The 16880-nt window shown below is 47.4% G+C and overlaps 1 protein-coding gene across 2 annotated transcripts in view; it reads right to left on the bottom strand.

Annotated features, from left to right (window-relative positions):
• The window catches only part of LOC147105481 (coiled-coil domain-containing protein 38-like), a 115103-nt gene that overhangs the window by 26506 nt on the left and 71717 nt on the right, over window positions 1–16880 (bottom strand). For both annotated transcript variants that reach the window (XM_086009879.1, XM_086009880.1), the window contains one exon: window positions 13940–14091. In XM_086009879.1, the coding sequence (XP_085866005.1) occupies window positions 13940–14091 (152 nt within the window). The remainder of the gene's footprint in view (window positions 1–13939; window positions 14092–16880) is intronic.

A 16880-nucleotide genomic window follows, 5' to 3' on the forward strand; every position in this document is an offset into this window, starting at 1 on the left:
TAGCCTTAAGAAATATATCTAACGCCTTCTTGAATATATTTAATGAATTGGTCTCAACTACCTTCTGTGGTAGAGAATTCCACAGGTTCACCACTCTCTGGGTGAAGAAATTCCTCCTCATCTCGTCCTAAATGGCTTACCCCTTATCCTTAAACTGTGACCCCTGGCTCTGGTCTCCCCCGCCATCGGGAACATCCTTCCTGCATCTAGTCTGTCTAGTCCTGTTAGAATTTTATAAGTTTCAATGAGATCCCCTCTCATTCTTCTAAACTCTAGCGAGTATAAGCCCAATCGACCCAATCTCTCCTCATACGTCATTCCTGCCATCCCAGGTATCAGTCTGGTGAATCTTCGCTGCACTCCCTCCATGGCAAGAACATCCTTCTTCATATAAGGTGAGCAAAACTGCACACAATACTCAAGGTGTGGTCTCACCAAGGCCCTGTACAATTGCAGCAAGACATCCTTGTTCCTGTACTCGAACCCTCTCGCTACGAAGGCCAACATACCATTTGCCTTCTTAACCGCCTGCTGCATCTGCATGCTTATCTTCAGCGACTGGTGCACAAGGACACCCAGGTCTCGTTGCACTTCCCCTTTTCCCAATCTATTGCCATTCAGATAATAATCTGCCTTCCTGTTTTTGCCACCGAAGTGGATAACCTCGCATTTATCCACATTATATTGCATCTGCCAAATCACCCAACCTGTCCAAATCATACTGGAGTTTCTCGGCATCCTCCTCACAGCACACACGCCCACCCAGCTTTGTGTTGACTGCAAACTTGGAGATATTGGCCTAGAAATTCATTAAGGCGCTGCCAGCTTTGCGGCCAGTTACCGCCTAAAGAGGGCTTCTGTGCCAAAAAGGAGTTTGCGCTGATATTCAGTGCAGCGGTATTGGCAGCGGTAGCCATTAGCGCTGCGCCGGCACCGATGACGTCATCGGTGTGCGCAGTGCCCCGGTTCCGCCCCGAATCTGGCCCGATCCCCATATTTAGTTGTGGCCGCCTCCTCCGCAGCGGCCGCAAACAGCGACCAGAAAACGGGGCCCTACTGTAGCCTTAGTGGGGCGCTTTAAAGGTGGAGGTGCGGCCGGCCGCTTTTTCGGCGGCCGCCTGCCCGCACCTCCTTCCCCGGCCTCCTCCACCCGCACCCCCCGCAGCATTGCCGGATGCTTTCCGCGAACCCGGCACTTCTCCGAGGTGCTGGGCTCATTTGCCGGCACTATCCAGCGGCGATCTCCCCGTTGCAGGCAGCTCCCCCTTAAGAGAAGGAGGAGGCCTGCAGTACCGCAGCCTGCCGCTCCGCAGCGGCTGGCGCAGCGGCGCCAAGAGCGCTGAAATTCAGTTTCAGCGCCCCAAGCGGAGGCGGGCACACCCTGGAATAGCGCCCGGTTCCGAATTGGGGCGCAAAAACTGAGTATCTGACGAACGCTAATGGCTCCCCGCCCAGCGCTAACTTTTGGGTGCGAGCGAGCTGGCCGCCCCAAACTGAATTTCTAGGCCATTACATCTAGTTCCCTCGTCTAGATCATTAATATATATTGTGAATAGCTGGGGTCCTAGGACCAATCCCTGCAGTACCCCACTAGTCACTGCCTGCCACTCGGAAAAAGACCCGTTTATTCCAACTCTTTGCTTCCTGTCTGCCAACCAGTTCTCTATCCAAGTCAGCACCTTGCCCCCAATCCCATGTGCCTTAACTTTACACGCTAATCTCTTATGCGGGACCTTATCGAAAGCCTTCCGAAAGTCCAAATACACCACATCCACTGGTTCTCCCTTATCTATTCTACCAGTTACATCCTGAGATTACTACCTTTGAGGTCCTATTTTTTTAATTTACCTCCTAATTCCCTATATTCAGCTTTTAGGACCTCATCCCGGTTTTTACCTATATCGTTGGTACCTATATACACGACAACTGGCTGTTCACCCTCACCTTCCAACATGCTCTGCAGCCGCTCAGAGACATCCTTGACCCTTGCACCAGGGAGGCAACACACCATCCTGGAGTCTCGTTTGCGGCCGCAGAAACGCCTATCTATTCCCCTTACAATAGAATCCCCTATTACTATAGCTCTCCCACTCTTTTTCCTCCCGTCCTGTGCAGCAGAACCACCCACGGTGCCAGGAAGTTGGCTGCTGCTGTCTTCCCCCCCCGATAAGCCATCTCCCTCAACAATATCCAAAACGGTGTATCTGTTTGAGAGCGGTTTGCCACAGGGGACCCCTGCACTACCTGCCTGCGCCTACTACTCTGCCTGGCAGTCACCCATTCCCTTCCTGCCTGTGCAGCCTTTACCTGCGGTGTGACCAACTCATTAAACGTGCTAGGGGAAGTGCAACGAGACCTGGGTGTCCTTGTGCACCAGTTGCTGAAGGTAAGCATGCAGGTGCAGCAGGCGGTTAAGAAGGCAAATGGTATGTTGGCCTTCATAGCGAGAGGGTTTGAGTACAGGAACAAGGATGTCTTGCTGCAGTTGTACAGGGCCTTGGTGAGACCACATCTGGAGTATTGTGTGCAGTTTTGGTCGCCTTATCTGAGGATGTTCTTGCCATGGAAGGAGTTCAGCGAAGATTCACCAGGCTGATACCTGGGATGGCAGGAATGACGTATGAGGAGAGATTGGGTTGATTGGGCTTATACTCGCTGGAGTTTAGAAGAATGAGAGGGGATCTCATTGAAACTTATAAAATTCTGACAGGACTGGACAGACTAGATGCAGGAAGGATGTTCCCGATGGTTGGGGAGTCCAGAACCAGGGGTCACAGTCGAACGATAAGGGGTAAGCCATTTAGGACAGAAATGAGGAATTTCTTCACCCAGAGAGTGGTGAACCTGTGGAATTCTCTACCACACAAGGCAGTAGAGGCCAATTCATTAAATATATTCAAGAAGGAGTTGGATATATTTCTTAAGGCTAAAGGGATCAAGGGGTATGGGGAGAAAGCAGGGACAGAGTACTGAATTTGGATGATCAGCCATGATCACGTTGAATGGCGGAGCAGGCTCGAAGGGCCAAATGGCCTACTCCTGCTCCTATCTTCTATGTCTATGTTATGTGATGGTCACTCTTCCCTAAAGGACCCTGCACAACAAGATTAGTAATTAACCCCTTCTCATTGCACAATACCCAATCTAGGATAGCCTGTTCTCTGGTTGGCTCCTCTACATACTGGTCTAAAAATCGATCTCGTACACACTCCAGGAATTCATCCTCCACTGTATTATTGCTAATTTGGTTTGGCCAATCTATATGTAGATTAAAGTCACCCATGATTACTGTAGTATCCTTGTTACATGCATCTCTAATTTCCTGTTTGATGCCGTCCCCTACATTACCACTACTGCTTGAAGGCCTATAGACAACTCCCACCAATGTTTTCTGCCCCTTGGTGCTTCTTAGCTCCACCCGACTGATTCTACATCTTGATTTTCTGAGCCAATATCCTTTCTCACTATTGCTCTGGTTTCATTCTTTACGAACAAGGCCACCCCACTTCCTTTTCCTTTATGCCTGTCCTTCCGAAATATCGAATAACCTTGGATATTCAGCTCCCAGCCTTGGTCACCCTGCAGCCATGACTGTAATCGCAATTATATTGTATCCGTTTTCATCTATTTGCGCTGTTAATTTGTCTACCTTATTGCGAATGCTTCGTGCATTCAGATAGTGGCCTCGATTTTCATTGGGCCGTGAGGCGGGCTTTTAAACGTGCGGGGGGTTAAAATCGCAAAACCTAGGGGTCACGACCCCCCCGCCTGGTTCCCGCCATCACGCCATTTTAACCTAGGTGTCTGATTGACACGAATCAATCCCGCCTACAACAGGCGGGACTGGTCTCTAGGGCCCTTAAAATGGGATTATAAAGGCCAATCAGTGCTGTTTAACAGGCCCTTGCCTGTTTAACCCTTTTCCCACGTAAAACGCACCTGGTGGGGATCACGCCTGTGAAACCTGGCGTGAACACTATTGGCTTGCTGACTATCAGCTGCAGGTCCAACATTAAAGAGGATATTTGATCAGTCATCATTTGCAGGTGGCAGGACTTTGTTGTCTCAGGTCTGGGGGAACTTTTAGAAGGCATAGCCACAGCTGTGGAAGTTTGGAGCCTGACACCCATCTCCAGTGTAACCTCCTGCGAGACCCCTCTCGCCACCCTCACTCAGCGCTTCCACAGCTGAGGCACCTACCAGAAGCATGGGACGACTTTTTTTCCTTCCCCTCTTGGCATTAGAGGACCTCCAGCCCCATTCACGAAATGACACACGCCACAACTGCAGAAGTTGCCATCAGAATTTATGAAAAACGCACAACTGATGGCATTTCCACAAAATACACAGCATTTCACCCAAGTGACTACCCTTGTGACTATTTGTGTTTTATTTTCCTCTTACGCATGCTCCTACGTAGTGGTTCCCCTGTAGCTTCAGCAGATGTGGAGGCCCCTTGCTCCTGTCTCGACACCTTTGGCGGGCGTCCTCTGGGATGGCGAGCCTGTGAGGGCTCGCCAGCATTCTGCTGCTCCTGCAGCTGTGCAGGGGTTGAGACCTCTATCTCCGTTGGGTGTGTACTCCGGCGGGGCTCTGACCGAGGGCTCTGCAGTGCCATGGAAGTGAGAGCGCTTGGAGAGGAGCCCCCACTTCCTTGAGGTCTGCCACCAACCTCCCTCTCATGGGTCAGGTCCCCCTCAGTGCCTGCAAGTGGCTTGAGAGCAGCTTGCTGCACATCAGGGGGGCCATGGGGACCCGTATCTGCAATGGCAGTCCTACTCAGAAGGACTTCCATGAAGGTCTGGTTTCTCTGTTCAATAGATGCCCATCGCTCCTCAAGAGATGTCATTCTATTCTGAACACTCACCATGTTTTCCATACCCTGGCGACTAACCTCCTCCATGGCCATAGCCCTCCTCTCCTCTACCGTAGCCAGCCTTACCACGGAGGCAGCAATCATTTCCACATAGGTAGCCATCCTTTCCGTGTTGATGCGTTCATGTGCCAATGACTCCACAAAGGCTCTGCTCATGTTCGCAATGGACTCCTCCATTCGCTCCACACTCGCAGCGACCCTAGAGACAAAACCTGCCAGAGACTCCTGCATCTGTGCCTGGAGTTCCATCACCTCTGATCTTACGGATGGATCCAGAGGCAGAGGCCCGACATGCAGCTGAGCCAAGCTGGCAGAGTCCTGCGCCCTCCGACGAGGACTCTCCGCTGCTGTCCCTGTCTCCACAATCTGCTGATGCTCACTTGTGAGCTGTGATACACCAGGTGACAACTCTACTCTATGTCCCGAAGGTCCCACCGAGGTGTGAGTGTCTGCGCTGGTGCTGAGTGCGCTTATTTCTGATGACGCTGCGCCCTCAGAGGTTGCAGATTCCTCTGAGGAGTCTGGCTGCTCAGGCTCTTTCTCCTGCACCGTGGGCTCTCGATGGTCCTGTGGGAGAGTCAAGGAAAAAGTTAGAGATGTGATGCCAAGGTTACATGCACATTGCATTTTGCAGATGATCATAAGTCCATATGATGTAGCTTCAGAATCATTATCAGCGACTCATGCAATGTCAATGAGAGAGATGGAAAACTATTCTGTCACCAGCTTGCGGGGATGCTCCTGCCTGTCCTTCCCCAACGTCCACATCTCGGTCAGCCCCGGCAATCTCCAGGACGCCTTCCTCCCAGGGGGTGAGCTGGGCTAATGAGGGCAGCCCTCCTCCTGTCCTGGCTCGCCCTCTCTTATTGTGAGCTCTCTTTTCCTGCAATGAGGGAGACAAGTGGAGGTTGAGTGAGAATGAAGGAGTGAGTGCAGCGATTGCATAGCATAGGTACTTAGGAGACAAAGATGGAGTGAGGTTGCAATACCAAGGGCCCTCCCCCCTGTGTGCTGTCAGTTGTGTTCAAAGCATCAGAGTGAGAGGGAGTGTGAGGGCTGCATGGTGGCATAGTTCTGTGAATGTGAGCATAGAGAGAGAGGGAATGGGTAAGGGTGTATGGATGTGAGTGTCTAGTGGGATGTGCAGGAAGAGATTGCTAAAGCTGAGTGCTGGTGAGGAAAGGCAATGGGGAACAGATTAAGGGTGATGGAAACATACAGTACTTACTTTTCCAGTGCGAAGGAGGTCATGGAATCTTTTCCTGCACTGCAACCACGTTCTTCGTGTTAGCCCCAAGGAGTTGACTTGACCTGCCACCTCTAGCCACACAGCCTTGGTCTGGCTGGGAGGTCTCTTCCTCCCTGAAGAAGGGAAGAGGACCTCCCTGTGGGCCCTAACACTATCCAATAATGCCTGTAGTGAAGCCTCATCAAATTTGGGCACAGATCTGGCCCTCCCACTGGCCGTTCCTCCTGCAGGCTCCTGTGCCATCTTAATGTTGAAGGTTGGAAGCCTGCAGAGGAAGCAAGGCTTGCTGTGAACCTTAAAAGCAGCAGCAATGATGACGTCATATTCTGCGACTTTCTGACTGGAAGTACTCAATTGCCAAGGCTTCCCACACGCTGGAAATCAATTGGCCAATTGTGTTAAATTTGCATTAATCTCATTGACCCATTTACAATCGTGTCGGAATCACTAAATTCGGGGAACCCACCAATTCCCCGCACCTGAACTAAAATCGACCCCAGTGTCTTTAGATTTGTCTTTTTAACATTTTTCGACATGTTAACATTTTTTGTACTATGGCCCTATTTGTCTTCCCATTTTTTCTTACCCGGACCCTATTTGTTTGTATGCTCTGTCCCTTCCTGACACAATCTGGTTATCCTTACCCCAATCACTTTCCTCCACTGCTTCCTTGGCTTTTCTCTTTAGCATTCTAGATTTCTCTCCACCGGGACCCCCCCCCCCCCACTTTATTTAGTTTAAAGCCCTATCTACCTTCCTAGTTATTTGATTCGCTAGGACTCTGGTCCCAGCATGGTTCAGGTGTAGTCCGTCCCAATGGAACAGCTCTCTCTTGTAGGATTCGCAAAATTTCCACATTTCCCCAAGGTTATTAATAAAAGGGACCATATGGACAATTTAAAAAGGGCACCCAAAGATGGCATCCGCACCTCGTGACCAAAAGCCTGTAAAATTTTAAAAGCCTGGACTCTGCAGCTCAGAACAAGCAGCTTTGGGAAATCGAAACTTAAAATGCATTTCTGTGAAAAGGACTTTTGTGTTTGAAGGGCCAGTCAGCTAAGCAAACATTTGAATATGCATTTGTCAAATTGGAACAGATCAACCCAGTTAGGCCTAAACATGAGACCATTAGTTCGTCCGCATAAATAATCGGAAACAGCTTAAGGAAGCCATCGAGGCTGGACAGGCCGATTAAAATGCATTAATGACAATACAGCCCGGACATCAGGCCATTAGGTGCGATAAACGGCCATCTAAAACTACTTATTTTAGATTGGTACAATCATTTAAAACAGCCCGCAGCTGAAGACGTATTAATTAAAACCGAGCGCAGAGTTATAAGCTGACGCTCGGGGAAGAAAATATCTGAAGACAGTGAGACCAAGTTAGTTGGGCAAACCCTGCAAATAAGCTGACGCTTGGGAGGGAAGAATCTTGTTGAACACTGCGAATAAACGCAGGCGTCCACGCCATAACGAATATACTGGCGTTTGACGCTTGAGTAGTAAAATCTAAGCAGTGAAGACTGCTAATCTTCTCATTGACGCAACGTTACTGCCGACGACCGCCCGAGGGAGAAGAAGAGGAGAACCCATCGCGACGAGACGAAGACGGTAGCTGAGGAGAAGGGGTGTCGCAGCAGCAGCTCAAGCACCGTGCTCCAAGACCACGTGGCGACGGAGTACCCCAAAGGACAGCAGCCCAGACCTCAAAAATCGCAATTGCTAAAACAACAGGTTTTGCTTTGGATTGGTGAGCATGAATTCCTGGCCCCTCATAGCTTAATCTAGTTAGGTATAGGGGTGGGATAAGGATAAGGGGATTGTTAAAGTAGTTGTTTTTCCCTCGATGTGCCGTGTGTTCCCCATTCCCTGCATAAGTATAGTTATAGTGTTATATGCCTGTAATTGTTTCTCTACCTGTAATTTTCTCATAAGACTGTGTTTTCGTTTTCTGTTTTAATAAAATCTTGGTTTGCTTACACCGAATCACCTGTTTACTCGAGTCTTTCCGTATCGCCGCCTGTACCCAAGTTCGGTGTCTAGAACCCAGGGGCGTGGGAGCGATTCGAACCGCTCACAGGCAGTCAGGGGCATAACTGACTGGGCACACACGCCACCCGCCACCCCCTACACTCTTTCCCCAGTACTGGTGCCAGTGCCCCACGAATCGAAACCCACTTCTCCCACACCAATCTTTGAGCCACGCATTCATCTCCCTGATCCTATGCCAATTTGCTCATGGCTCAGGTAATAAGAGATTATTACCTTTGTGGTTCTGCTTTTTAATTTAGTCCCTCGCTGCTGGAACTCTCAGCAGAACCTCTTTCTTAGTCCTACCTATGTCGTTGGTGCCAAGCTGAGGGGTAAGAGCTCTATTTGCCAACAAAAGCCTTGGGTGACTGAAGAGGTGAGGGACAGCATAAAACTAAAAGAAAAAGCATACAAAAATACAAAAAATAGCACAGATCCTGGTGAATGGGAAAGATACAAAAACAGCATAGGGTCACAAAACAGATAGCAAGAGCTACAAAAAGGGAGTATGAAAGTAAACTTGCAAGGAATATCAAAATCAACACAACATTTTTACAATTGTATTAGGAAAAAGAGGGTGGTCAGGAGAATGTTGGCCCCTTAAAAACTGAAAGCGGTGATATTGTCAATTATAATAAGGAAATGGCGGACATGTTGAATAAATACTTTGCGTCAGTATTTACAGTAGAGGAAGAGGATAGCATGCCAGAAATTCCAAGGAAACTAAATCAGGAACATGGATTCAATAAAATTAATGTAAGTAAAATGACAGTAATGAAGAAAATAATGGCACTAAAGAGTGACAAATCCCCAGGACCAGATGGTTTGCATCCCAGGGTTTTAAAGGAAGTAGGTGAGCACATTGCAGATGCCCCAACTATAATATTCCAAAGTTCTCTCGATTCACTAACTGTTCCTTTAGATTGGAAAATTGCACATGTCACGCCGCTATTTAAAAATGGTGAGGGGGAAACCAGGGAATTATAGGCCAGTTAGCCTAACATCTGTTGTCAGGAAATTGCTAGAGTTTATAATTAAGGATAGGGTGAGTGAACACCTCGAAAATTTTCAGTTGATCAGAGAGAGCCAGCATGGATTTGTGAAAGGTAGGTCATGCCTGACAAACTTGATTGAATTTTTTGAAGAGGTGACTAAAGTAGTGGACAGGGGAATGTCTATGGATGTTATTTATATGGACTTCCAGAAGGTATTTGATAAAGTCCTACACAAGAGACTGTTAACTAAGGTAGAAGTCCATGGAATTGAGGGCATATTATTGACCTGGTTAGGAAATTGGCTGAGTGGCAGGAGACAGAGAGTGAAGATAATGGGCAGGTACTCTAATGGGCAGGATGTGACTAGTGGTGCCCCGCAGGGATCTGTGTTAGGGTCTCAACTATTCACAATATTTATTAACAACTTAGATGATGGCCAAATTTGCCGATGACACAAAGATAGGCGGCCTTGTAGATGAAAGCAGAAAATTACAAAGGGATAGCGATAGATTAAGTGAATGGGCAAAACTGTGGCAAATGGATTTCAATGTAGGCAAATGGGAGGTCACCCACTTTGGACCTATAACGGATAGAACAGGGTACTTTCCAAATATTGAAAAGCTAAAAACAGTGGAGGTCCAAAGAGACTTGAGGGCCCATGTACATAGATCATTAAAATGTCATGAACAGATACAGAAAATAATCAAAAAGGCTAATAGATTGCTGGCCTTTATACCTAGAGGACTAGAGTACAAGGGGGTAGAAGTTATGCTGCAGCTGTACAAAACCCTGGTTAGACCACACCTGGAGCACTGTGAGCAGTTCTGGGCACCACACCTTAGGAAGGATATATTGGCCTTGGAGGGAGTGCAGCGTAGATTTACCAGAATGATACCTGGACTCCAAGGATTAAGCTACGAGGAGAGATTACACAAATTAGGGTTGTATTCCCTAGAATTTAGAAGGTTAAGGGGTGAGCTGATTGAAGTTTTCAAGATAATAAGGGGAACAGATAGGGTAGATCGAGAGAAACAATTTCCGCTGGTTGGGGATTCTAGGACTGGGGGCATAGTCTACAAATTAGAGCCAGATCTTTCAGGAGTGAAATTAGGAAACACTTCTACACACAAAGAGTTGTAGAAGTTTGAAACTCTCTTCCGCAAACAGCAATTGATGCTAGATTAATTTTAAATCAGAAATTGATAAAGCTATTAAGGGACATGGGCCAAAGGCGGGTATATGGAGTTAGGTTGCAGATCAGACATGATCTCATTGAATGATGGAACAGGCTCGAGGGGCTGAATGGCCTACTCCTGTTCCTATGTTCTGGATTCCCCCACCAGAGGAAATAGTTTTTCTCTCTCTACCCTATCAAATCCTTTTATCATTTTAAACACCTCAATCAGATCACCTCTCAATCTTCTATGCTCAAGGGTATAATATCATGGAGAACAATAATGTTTTATTACCAGTTGAATTGTCTTGATTTAATTTCTTGTTTTCCTAAAAGATGTAGCTATCTTTCAGAAATAAATGCTGAACTAGTCTTTTCCTGTTGCAAAAACAAGATTAGCTAGCTGGTGTCCTGTGGCGTTGCTTAGTGATGGTGTCAGCCGTGGGTCAGTGGGTAGCCCTCTCACCTCTGAGTCAGAAGGTCGTGGGTTCAAGTCCCACTCCAGGGACTTGAGCACAAAATCTAGGCCGACACTCCAGTGCAGTACTGAGGGAGTGCCGCACTGTTGGAGGTGCCATCTTTCGGTTGAGACATTAAACCGAGGCCCCGTCTGCTCTCTCAGATGGATGCAAGAGCCCATGGCCCTATTTCGAAGAAAAGTAGGGGAGTTCTCCCAGGTATCCTGCCCAATATTTATCTTTCAACCAACATCATTAAAATAAAATAGATTATCTGGTCATTATCTCATTGCTGTTTGTGGGAGCTTGCTGTGTGCAAATTGGTTGCCACATTTCCTACATTACAACAGTGACTACACTTCAAATGTACCTCATTGGCTGTAAAGCGCTTTGGGGAGTCTTGAGGTTGTGAAAGGCGCTATAGAAATGCAAATGCAAGTCTTTCTGAATTGGAGGTTTTGTACAAACGGTGCTGTTACACTAAATAGTATCACATTGGACACTGATTTATCAGCATCAGGATTGCCCTGGGACCTGGGAGGATTCAGAAGGGAGCCTGGGAATACCGGAATGGAGTCTCGGACCACTGGAAAACATCAAGAGTAACTGATGTTACAGAGTGCTCCAAAAAAGCTGTTCTTGTAACTTCGGCTATTTGTTTACGATATTTTAGCCATTGGACTTTTCTTCACAACTCAGAGGCTGCCATCGTAATCCACTGGGAATAATGAAAATGCCCCTTTTTACCCCCTCTCTAAAACTATAACTTTGTGGTCAAGTGTAGTCACTGCTGTAATGGAGGAAACGTGGCAGCCAATTTGCGCACAGCAAGCTCCCACAAACAGTAATAAGATAAATGATCAGATAGTGTTTTAAGGATAAATATTGGCCAGGATACCGGGGAGAACTCCTTTGCTCTTCAAATAGTGCCATGAGATCTTTTAAACCCGAGAGGGTTTAATGTCTCATCCAAAAGATGGCACCTTCGACAGTGCAGCACTCCCTCAGTACTGCACTGGAATGTTAGCCTAGATTATGTGCTGGAGTCTCTAGAGTGAGGCGGAAGCAGCATGCTATAGACAGGGCTAAGCGATCCCACAATCAACGGATCAGATCAAAACTCTGCAGTCCTGCCACATCCAGTCGTGAATGGTGGTGGACCATTAAACAACTAACGGGAGGAGGCTCCATGAATATCCCCATCCTCAATGATGGTGGAGCCCAGCACATGAAAACAAAAGACAAAGCTGAAGCGTTTGCAACCATCTCCAGCCAGAAGTGCTGAGTGGATGATCCATATTGGCCTCCTCCTGAGGTCCCCACCACCACAGAAGCCAGTCTTCACCCAATTCGATTCACTCCACGTGATATCAAGAAACGGCTGAGCGCACTGGATACAGCAAAGGCTGTGGACCCCCGACAACATCCCAGCTGTCGTGCCGAAGACTTGTGCTCCAGAACTAGCTGTGCCTCTAGCCAAGCTGTTCCAGTACAGCTATAGCACTGGCATTTATCCGACAATGTGGAAAACTGCACGGGTATGTCCTGTCCACAAAAAGCAGGACAAATCCAATCCGACCAATTACCGCCCCATCAGTCTACTCTCAATCAATAGCAAAGCGATGGAAGGTGTCATCGACAGTGCTATCAAGCGGCACTTACTCACCAATAACCTGCTCACCGATGCTCAGTTTTGGTTCCGCCAGGACCACTCAGCTCCCGACCTCATTACAGCCTTACTCCAAACATGGACAAAAGAGCTGAATTCCAAAGGTGAGGCGAGAGTGACTGCCCTTGGCATCAAGGCAGCATTTGACCGAGTGTGGCATCAAGGAGCCCTAGTAAAACTGAAGTCAATGGGAATCGGGGGGGAAAACTCTCCACTGGCTGGAGTCATACCTAGCACAAAGGAAGATGGTTGTGGTGGTTGGAGGTCAATCATCACAGCCCCAGGACATCGCTGCAGGAGTTCCTCAGGGCAGTGTCCTAGGCCCAACCATCTTCAGCTGCTTCATCAATGACCTTCCCTCCATCATAAGGGGGAATGTTCGCTGATGACTGCACAGTGTTCAGTTCCATTCGCAACTGTTCAGAAAATGAAGCAGTCCATGCCCGCATGCAGCAAGACCTGGACGATATTCAGGCTTGGGCTGATAAGTGGCTGGTAACATTCGCGGCACACAAGTGCCAGGCAATGACTATCTCCAAAAAGCGAGCATTTAACCACCGCCCCTTGACAGTCAACAGCATTACCATCACCGAATCCCCCACCATCAATATCCTGGGGGTCACCATTGACCAGAAACTTAACTGGACAAACCACATAAATACTGTGGCAACAAGAGCAGGTCGGAGGCTGGGTATTCTGCGGCAAGTGTCTCACCTCCTGACTCCCTAAAGCCTTTCCACTATCTACAAGGCACAAGTAGGCGTGTGATGGAATACACTCCACTTGCCTGGATGAGTGCAGCTCCAACAACATTCAAGAAGCTTGGCACCATCCAGGACAAAGCAGCCCGCTTGATTGGCACCCCATCCACCACCTTAAACATTCACTCCCTCCACCACCGACGTACTGTGGCTGCAGTGTGTACCATCTACAAGATGCACTGCAGCAACTCGCCAAGGCATCTTCGGTAGCACCTCCCAAACCCGCGACCTCTACCACCTAGAAGGATAAGGGCAGCAGGCGCATGGGAACACCGCCACCTCCAAGTCACACACCATCCTGACTTGGAAATATATCGCCGTTCCTTCGTCACTGGGTCAAAATCCTGGAACTCCCTACCTAACCGCACTGAGAGAACACTTTCACCACACCGACTGCAGCGGTTCAAGGCGGCGGCTCACCAGCACCTTCTCAAGGGCAACTAGGGATGGGCAATAAATGCTGGCCTTGCCAGCGACGCCCACATTTCATGAACAAATATAAAAAATAAAAAAAACCTCAACCACTCCAAATGGCAGCGAGTTCCACATTCTCTGTAAATAAATTCCTCCTAAATCTGTTACCTGATCTGTTAAGTGACTATCTTATGTTGCTGCCACCCCTCGTTCTGGACTCACCCACGAGTGGAAACAGTTTCTGCACAAACGTGTGGATTATATCACTTACAACAAGGATTATACACAAACATTGAAAGGTCACACATACATGCTCTCCTGTACTGCAGCAAAGTCCTGATCAACACTCTCAATGTCCTCCTCAGCTTCATGGCAGTACTGGAGAAGGGAAAATATCTGTTCTTCCAAAGAAAAGAAAATGTCCAGTACTTCCTGTGGCTCCTTAAAATACAGCTCCAGGTCCTTAGAGTGAAATAAAAACAACAGGTTTAATTTAGAGGTAAGCCCACAGTACAACAATAACAACCCATATTTATATAGCAGCCTTATTGTAGTTAGACATAGGGATCGCAATAGGATATTCCTAATATAAAGTGACAAAGTGTCATTCAGCAACATTTCATTTCCTTTAAACATTTTTTCTAGAAATTCATTACATATCTTAACAAGTACATTGGCAGACTAACGTCAAAAAAGCACAAGAAATGAAAACTTGTTGGTTGGTGTAAGTTTTGTTCTGGCATGGCTCACTTTACCCAATGTAAAGACAGCACACAGGTTCCACTTTATTACTAAAGATTTTGGTAAAATAATCACCGTTATCATTATCACCCTAAAGCAAGTCAAACTTCTATAAAATATAAGTTTACAAACTTTCCATCATAACAATTGTTTTTTCCTAACATACCCTAGTTATTAAGTTGCCGTTAGTGTTGCATTAAAACAGTGGGCAGCAGTCCACAGTTTATTTTTGCAGACAGATGAGAACCGTATACAGTTATCAGAAGAATGTTCCGGAAATGCCTTTATACCCCACAATCTGAATACTTATCCCACTCTCTAGTTCCACTCGCAATTCCTCACAAAAGTTTTAGAATATTAATTATCTTCAGTGAGAAACATACTATATAAAGGTTTATTAAATAGAATTTGTCACATGATGTGGTAAATATGTCTGCTTATTGACAGACCGCAATTCACTAATCAGTTATTTTGTTTGCCTCACTTCTGGAGATCTTTGTTGTGCGACATTAACAGGCATAACACACTTTCTAGGGGTAATTCCATGATCCAGCGCTCCCAAAGACCACGGCTTGGAGAATTGGGACTACGATCTTGTAGCCCCGTCTCTGATCCACCAACCCTACAACACAGCTCCCATTGGGATCGCAGAGGTATCTCCCATTTCTTTAGACTTGCACTGCAGAAGTTCCAGCCAACTATTTGTGTATGGCCATTCTCAACCAAACTTCCAGGTTTGGCCTTGATTAGATATAAAAGGCTGGCTGCTGCCAGACAGCAGCTGTCTCTGGGAACTTGTTCGCACCTGATCAGAATCTGAGTGCTGCTGCGGCTCTTTAAAGGCCTGCAGCAGACATATTGGTGCCAGCCTTCGCTCAGTGGGTAGCACTCTCGCCTCAGAGTCAGATGGTTGTGGGTTCAAACCCCAATCCAAAGGGTTGAGCACATCATCTCTAGATTGACACTCCAGTGCTGTATTAAGGGGGTCCTACACTGTCGGAAGTGGCGCCTTTAGGATGAGACGTTAACCGAGGCCCCGTCTGCCCTCTTAGGTGGATGTAAAAGATCCCACAGCACTGTTCGAAGAGGAGCAGGGGAGGGCTCCCCGGTGTCCTGGTCAACGGTGTCTCTAGTGAAAAGACAGTGGGGAAAGATTGTGAAAATACATTGCACTACTTAGCTTGCTTGGTGTAGTTATGTTTTGTTATGCAGTATATGTGTGCCATCAAAATCTGTCACATAATATCACTCAATTTCTGAAATGAAAATAATTACTGAGGATATCAAAGCTGCTGCTCCAGTGTCAAACCAGCTCAACTACATTCACTTCAAAAGGACCGTGAATTTATATAGCACCTTGCACATCCACAGGATGTCCCAACCCGCTGCTCATCCCATGACTTACTTTTGAAGATTGTTATGGAGACAACTGCTGCAGTCAATTTGCACACAGCTTGGTCCTATAAATGGCAAATGAGCTAAATGACCAGTTAATCTATTTTTCGTGATGTTGGTTGAGGGACAAATGTTGGCCAAGACAGCAGGAGAGTTCCCCTGTTCGTCCTTGAATAGTGCCGTGGAATCTTTTATATCTACCTCAAGAGATTGATGGGGCCTCATCCAAAACACAGAAGCTCTGAAATACGGAATCTCTGACAGTGCAGCAGAGTACTGACTTTCCGACATTGCAGCACTCCCTCAGTACTGACCCTCCAGACAGTGCAGCACTGCCTCAGTACTGACCCCCCAGACAGTGCAGCACTCCCTCAGTACTGACTTTCCAACAGTGCAGCGCTCCCTCAGTACTGACCCTCCAGACAGTGCAGCACTGCCTCAGTACTGACCCTCCAGACAGTGCAGCACTGCCTCAGTACTGACCCTCCAGACAGTGCAGCACTCCCTCAGTACTGACTTTCCAACAGTGCAACGCTCCCTCAATACTGACCCTCCAGACAGTGCAGCACTGCCTCAGTACTGACCCCCCAGACAGTGCAGCACTCCCTCAGTACTGACTTTCCAACAGTGCAGCGCTCCCTCAGTACTGACCCTCCAGACAGTGCAGCACTCCCTCAGTACTGACCCTCCAGACAGTGCAGCACTCCCTCAGTACTGACCCTCCAGACAGTGCAGCACTCCCTCAGTACTGACCCTCCAGACATTGCAGCACTGCCTCAGTACTGACTTTCCAACAGTGCAGCACTCCCTCAGTACTCCAGTGAACTATCAGCCTAGATTATGTATGTAAGTTCTGAAATGGGATTTCTGACACTGTTATCAGTCTACTACCACTGAACCAAGATAACCTAATTGATACCACAAATAAAAATGTTATTCATAACAGGAAACGGCAGGGGTCAGTTTATGAAACTCCTGAGCAATACCTTGTGCTCGCCAGCTGTGGATCAGGAGAGATTTTTCACTCGAGATAAAGGGTATACAGGTCACCTGAGCTTATCTGGCATCTATACTAAAAACTTATAAAGTGACCATTTAGTCACGTTCCAGGGTAT

Source organism: Somniosus microcephalus, chromosome 17 (assembly GCF_052327205.1).
Source record: "Somniosus microcephalus isolate GS21.2 chromosome 17, FLI_Smic_1.0, whole genome shotgun sequence".
Classification (NCBI taxonomy): Eukaryota; Metazoa; Chordata; class Chondrichthyes; order Squaliformes; family Somniosidae; genus Somniosus; species Somniosus microcephalus.